This window comes from Pterocles gutturalis, unplaced genomic scaffold (genome assembly GCF_000699245.1).
Source record: "Pterocles gutturalis isolate BGI_N339 unplaced genomic scaffold, ASM69924v1 scaffold33900, whole genome shotgun sequence".
Classification (NCBI taxonomy): Eukaryota; Metazoa; Chordata; class Aves; order Pterocliformes; family Pteroclidae; genus Pterocles; species Pterocles gutturalis.
The window spans coordinates 551-7,127 of record NW_010139362.1 but is presented as its reverse complement, the minus strand read 5'-3'; the positions used below and the strand labels follow the sequence as shown (position 1 = coordinate 7,127).

General features: G+C 55.4%; 1 protein-coding gene across 1 annotated transcript in view; it reads right to left on the bottom strand.

The window, feature by feature from the left end:
- Positions 1-5,588, bottom strand: part of LOC104469001 (testis-expressed sequence 264 protein-like) — a gene marked incomplete at its 3' end in the record, with an annotated part of 5,897 nt that extends 309 nt beyond the window's left edge. Inside the window, 3 exon segments of the mRNA XM_010083321.1 lie at positions 20-175; positions 178-246; positions 5,310-5,588. Of these exon segments, the coding sequence (XP_010081623.1) occupies positions 20-175; positions 178-246; positions 5,310-5,588 (504 nt within the window).
- Positions 5,589-6,577: the final 989 nt, after the last annotated feature.

The window sequence follows — 6,577 nt, the reverse complement described above, 5'->3', positions numbered from 1 at the left end:
TCATGACACACTTGCCTACCTTGATGTAGGTATCAAGGGCTGGGTGGACACGGTTGACTGCTAGATGGATGGACAGCGGCGTGGTGAACGGGAAGGTCGCCATGACCACATGGCTGGGAGCAGGGAAGGAGAAGATCTTGAAGCCGTACTTCTGGAACCACTTGATCTGCTCTTTTCTTCCGATGGCTTTGCATCTCCCTCGCTCAGGATTCGGCCTATGGCGAAGCGGCACTTCTCCGGAGACACCTGGTCAAGGTGGGACAGATAGATGGCATCATAAGAGAGAGGCTGAAGACCGGCCCAAACCTCCACCTCCTGAGTGTGGAGGCAGGAGACCAGCATCAGCCAGGGTAAATACAATGGCCCAGCATGCTTGGGCACACCAAACCAGGCGCCCGCTTCTAACCAAGACTGTTCAATGCCCCAACTGTCCGTGTTCCTCCCAGCCTCAAGGCTCTGCTCCCGGCACAGCGACAGCCCACGAGACTCCGGCCATCTCCATGCCAAAGCTGACCCAGGCCGCAGCTTTCATTTCTGATTTTTAACAAAATCCCACCACTCGAGTTCACGTTTTTCCATGGCACTAGGGAGGAAAATGGCAGGAGGCAGGAGAGCCCAGCAGCTCCCCCCGGTACCACCTAAGGGCACGATGTGCCTTCCTACTGCCGACATGGGAGCCCAGCTCCCTCCTTTCACTCCAGCCTTTGTCCCTAGCAGAGCTGCTGTCCTTTCTGCCCCCAAAGAGACGCTTGAAGAAGCAGCTGGCAGGCAGAGACAAGGCTCCTTCCCCCAGTGCACACTGTCCTAAAAAAGGAGCCCAGGAAGAATAGGGGTTACACGAGGCACCAAGAACAGGGGCACCATCCAAGTGTTCGCAGTTCCCTGTCACCTGCTCTCAAGCCTGCTGGATAATGAGACGACATGGCAGCCTGCAACAAGGAGTGGCAGATGCACGAGTCAGGTCACCCTCTGCCAGCCTCTTCTGGTGAGGGCTGGAGATCCAAAGTCTCCAAACTCCCACTGCACAAGGCGGCAAAACTCACCAGGACCTGCCAGGACTCCCAACAGCGACAGCCAGGCAGACGGGCACCCTGCGGGCATGGGCGTCGCAAACCTCTCGTGAGGGTGATGGGAGGCAGAGAGAGGGCACACACAAGACCAGCGCGTTACCACTTCCCATCCCCAAGGGGATCTCCACTCTGCTCTCCCCAATCCCATCCCTAACTTTGCCTGTGCTAAAGCTCAACAACATCTCCTCCTGCTGCATAACTACCCCACATGGCGTTCCTTGTCCTCCCTTTCCCTTAAACACCCTTCACCATTGCGCAGCAGGACCATCCCAGAGGGGAAACACAAGCAGATGTAAATAGGAAGGAAGAAGACAGATCAGCAGCAGCAGCCACCAGGCTGGGGACTGTCGCCAGACAGCTCGCTCTTGCCCTCCTGTGCTGTGGGAGGGAGCTGCAGACAGGGCTGCGCCGAGCATTGCTGCGCCAAGCATCGCTGCTTTGGGGCAGGGAAGAAGCAGATCCACCCCAAAGACAGCAAGAGGCAGCAGTTAAAGACATCCATGGGGAATGGCCCAGATGAAGCGAGGAGATAAGGGAAATCTAGGTAAAATTCCTTTAAACACGCCATCTCCATTTACGTCCTGAGCAAAGACAGTTCACCCCAAGCAACCGGGGGAAGGACCCCAGCTGCCAGAGCACACAGCACCCCCCGGGCCAGGCCTGTCTGCTTCCTCCCTTCTCCTTTTAAGGTTCTTTTTCATAGCACACAGCCCCATGGGTGCTCTCTCAAGGGCAGCAGCAAGGCAGATTTGCCTCCTCTTCTGCTTGGCAAAGCCCATCTAAAGGGAAGGAAGGGAATACTCCAGTTAAAACCGGGCTTTCCCTAACAAGTTTGTCCTTTTGGGGTGGGCAGGTGCTGATCAAAAGCTCTGCTCCCCCAAATGCCCTGACAGAGAAGTTTTGGAAATTATTAATTAACCTATTCGGCAGCTTTGCCAATGGGAGCAAACCCTATTCCTGCATTCAGTGAGCATCCATCCAACGCTTGGGCACAGGCTGGTCACTGAGCACGCGAACACGTGAACCACAGCCAAAAGGCCCGAGCATGTGCCTGCAGCTAAATGTGAGCAGAAGCGCTTGGCTGGAGCTGAGCACAAACCCAGCCACCACAACCCGTCCTTGCTGAGGAGTTATTTTTGTTCCTGCTAGAGGTGGGAGAAGTCCTCTGGGCTGCTAAATATTAAATAAAAAGGAAAAAGAAAAAAAAGCGCAAATTAATATTAATCTTGTCCATTAAAACACATAAAACATCGCTGGCAGGGGTTCGGCAGCACTCGAGGAGCATCCTTGTGTGAACGGCAGAGAGCTAGGAGCCAGCAGGGAGCCCGGGGACTGCCGGCCGGCCCAAGCCCTGGTATGGCCCACACCCCCCAGGCCACGGGGCTCCCCCCGGCTCCGCTCCTGGCTGAGAGCTGGCACATGGCCGCTGCTCTCCAGCTCTGGCATCTCCGTCCTCTCTCCTCGCAAGGGTCTCCTTTGGCCATGAGCACAGCAAACACTGCACCAACACGTGCCAGTCATCAGCCCCTTCCTGCTGCAGCACTGGGGGCACCAAAGCCCTCAGGAGCTGGTGGCTGAGAGCCGGGCTCGAGGGGGGGGAGCTGGTGGCTGAGAGCTGGGCTCGAGGTGGGTGCCCAGCCAGAAGCCATCGGGGCCCAGCCAGGGACACCATGGGGACACAGCAGGCAGCAAGCACGTTCTGCTGCCTGATGACAAAAGGTCTATTTTTGGTGACAAGTCAACATCTGTGGGGGGTGGCCAGCTCTGAACGGACCAGGCTCTGCCAGAGGGTGTTTCACCAAGGTCAGGAGAGCACGGAGAATGAGGAAGAAGAGGAGGAGGTCAGCTCTTCCTCCCAGGGAAAGGCAGCCTGGGTGATCAATCCCACTCCGCTGGACCTGCAGGAATGAGAAGCCAGCCAGAAAGCGCTCGCACCCCACGCCAGATCAGCGGCCAGTCTGCGGGCAAGCACGTACAGAACCCTCAGAGGGGGAAAGAATGCCTCCAGATCCAGTAGCGTGCTCCAGTCCAGACTGGGCACCAGCTGGGCCACCAGGCAGAGGTCCCAGTGAGCCCTGACCACAGCAGACCAGGAGTTGCCTCCAGATACCTGAATCCAGAGAAATCTCCCCCCAAAATGACACCAACACCAAGACAGACCTCCTTGGCCTCCAGGTGCCATTCAGCCATGCTGGCAGAGGTCTTCCCTTCCCAAGAGACCCAACTGCAACAGGAGAAACAGCTGGCTTCCAAAACCCTGGATGGCCATCAGAGACCCAGAGATGAGGTCTGCAGCCCCACTGCCTGCCCCAGCTGCAGAGTAAGGGCAGAGAAGCAACAGATGCAGGAAGAGGAGAAAAGAGACAGGACCAGAAAGAGGAGGCAGCTTCATCCCACATGGAGACAACTTTCCAGGGTCATGTAGGAGCCAGTCCTTCCCAGCTCTGCCTGGTGCTGCCAGGGAAAGCACTCCCTGGGCCAGCCATGGCATGAGTCACCACAAAAATCCCTACCAGTACCTGCAGACCACAGCAGTATACGCTTTTACTAGCCCATGCTTGGCAAACAGAGGCAAGGCACAGCGCCAAGCTGAAAAGGTCTGCAGAGCAACCACAAGCACGTCCACACCACATCCCTGGAGCAGGGCAGCACCAAGCACAGCTGCTGAGCTCTCCCAACAGCATCGACTGCCCCACTCCACCCCCAGAGACACCAGAGGAAGAAGCAGCGGCACCGGGGTTCTCGACCCCAGAAGAGGACCTCGACACAAGGACACAAATTAGTGGCAGGGGAATTGACCACTCTGACCACGTGAGCCCTAGCACACCAGGCACTCCCCATGACTCCCAACCCTCACCCACTCCAAACACGACACTTCTTGCAGATAAAAGTGTCCAAGCGCTCGTCGAACCCTGCCTCTGCCCAGCTCATGCCAGGGGGGGATGTCCTCTTTGCCATGCTCCTTCCCAAGCCAGGAAGAGGCACTGCAGGGCATCTCTTCTCTGCCTCCCATGGTCCAGAAGCAAAAACTGGAAGGTAAGTCAGTTGATCACAGGATACAAAGACACAGGGTGGTTGAGGGCATCAGGCTCCACTGAGCACAGTCAGCTCAGTGTTTTTTCACCTCCAATATCTTCCTGCCACAGCGCTCCAAGAAGCCACTCAGCACCACATTCTCATGCACAACTTCCCTCTAAGCAGATCCAACCCTTGGGAGCACCGTGTTGCAAGCAATGAAACAGTGTCAGGTGGTACACGGCCCATGAGGGTGCCCAAAGCAGGGCCAGTCACCCCCAGAGCAGAAGCACTGGGCCAGAGCCATCAGCCCAGGCACTGTGCCCCACGCCAGCCCCTGGCACACGTGCCCAAGCACATGCACAGGGCTGCTAGCCACTGCGCCGTCCCTCCCCGCACAGCATTCCTCCACGGTCACACCAGCTACTGTAGAATTACTGGGGAGCCAGGCTGTCTGCCACAAATGCCCACATGCTGTTATCTGGAGACCCCAGTGCCACCGAGCATCAGCAGCCAGGCTCCTCACCCCCAGCAAGGTCTGATGCACTTTTGTCTGCTCCCTGTCCTGGACTGTACCCACCGCAGTACTTAGCTGTGGCTGGCAGCCATCAGGCAGGGCACTTTCTGCTCACCCCTCAGCCTGAACAGCATCATGGAGTAACTGTTTCATCAGATAGGAGTCCTCAGCACGCACCACCCGAGGTTTCATTAAGAACTCTCAGGAGATGTAAGGATTACAGGGAAGCTCAGAAATAGAAGAGAGCACTAGAAAGAAGAGGAGTATGGACAAGGACACAGCAAGCTGAAGAGACCATCTGCTTTCGACCACAGAGCTGCAAGTCTAGGAGCCTGCACTTCCCGCAGCCGGGGGATCTGCCAGGGAACGCTTCACCTTGGGGTCATGGACATAGGCCTCTGCTCCATAACCAGATCTGTCATCCTGCTGATACCTTGTTCAGCATGAGCTATCAGAAGATAGCAAGCTTCGCAGATAGCAAGCTTTGCTGGTCCGATGCCTTCCAGTTAGGGTTAACCAAGAAACCATCTGCTTTCAGGTGCCTTTCCCCACAGAGCATCCTCTGCAGATCTGGGAGACCTTGTGAACTCCCGTGCTCATCTACAGAGGATGAGCTGCAAGTGCCTGAAATACACTCAGGGAGCATCCGAGCCAGGAATCCAGGTGCTGGCCACAAGAGCTCGCTGGCCCCACCAGGCACAGCTTACCGTGTGAGGGTTGTCGTAGTAGACACCAATGGAGTAGAGCTTCGAAGAGATGCTGCAGGCATCTGTGAAGAGCTGCCCGGACTCGCCATAGGGGCCCACCCTGAACTTGTAGGCCAGCGTGATGTTGCCGACGGGAGGGGAGCCAGCACTCACAACCACCTCTGTGAAGAGCCCCGAGTAGACAACAAAACCGAAGACGGTCAGCAGCAGCAGTGCAACCAGCAACGCGATCAGCCCGAGGAGCACCCAGTCAGACGCGATGGACGCTTGGTGCTCCATGCTTCCTGAGGCACTAGCAGCAAGAGAAGAAAAGAAAAATGAGGGCAGTTAAGCTAGCACTCGGACAAGCAATCACTCTCTAAAGCTATTTATCTGCAGCAAAACACACCCACTCCCAATTCTCCTCTTATGTGCGAAGCTTAAAGACAGTGGAAAGCCCCCAGAAACCTCCTGTATATTAGTCCTACATTGCATCAGCCTGTTCCAATTGGTCACCAGGTACAAATTATACCGCTTCAGCTCCTCTGGGGAAGGAGGTGGTTATGGAGGGGGAACGGAGAGGTACTGTCTCCATCTCCCCAGAACCAGCCCCACCACTCACATCCAGCCTTGCATCCAGGAGAGCCCAAAAAACCCCCTGGGAGCCCACCTCATCTAACAGATATACAGCACCGGGATTAGGGGACCATAATTTATCATTTATAGGTACCAGACCCAACACTGGGGCAGTGACAAATTGCAGCCCCTTTGTCAAAAATCCCAGGCCTTTAATTATCTAAGGACCACAGCAGTTCAAAGCTGAGCCCTGCATCTAGATCTGCACACACAGGGAGGCTTGGAGAAAGGTGAAGACACAGCCAGAAAAAGCATCCTCAACACACTCAGGTGTAATTAATCACCACAATTCCTTTTAAATGGCTTTTTTTTAACCTAAAAGAGTTTTTATAATGCCAGCCAGGGCTTCCTGGTTTGTCTGCTGTCTGTTCTCTCGTGTGCTGACTGCAGGACACAGCAGCCTGGCAAATGCCTCCTGTTTGTTTTCACCCACCAAGCGCAACCGCTCTGGGGAGCTGCAACCCAGCCCAGCGCAGGAGAGTTGTTTGTGCTTTATTCTCCCTTGAAACACCGTCCTGGTCACAAGGACTGGTTGTGATGCTCCTCTGGGGCCTTCACGGGAGCTAAGTTTGAAAGCGAAGGTTGAAGTAAACAATTCACCTTTACCTCTGTGTTATAAACACACTTTGTCCAAAAAAAAAAAAAAAATATTG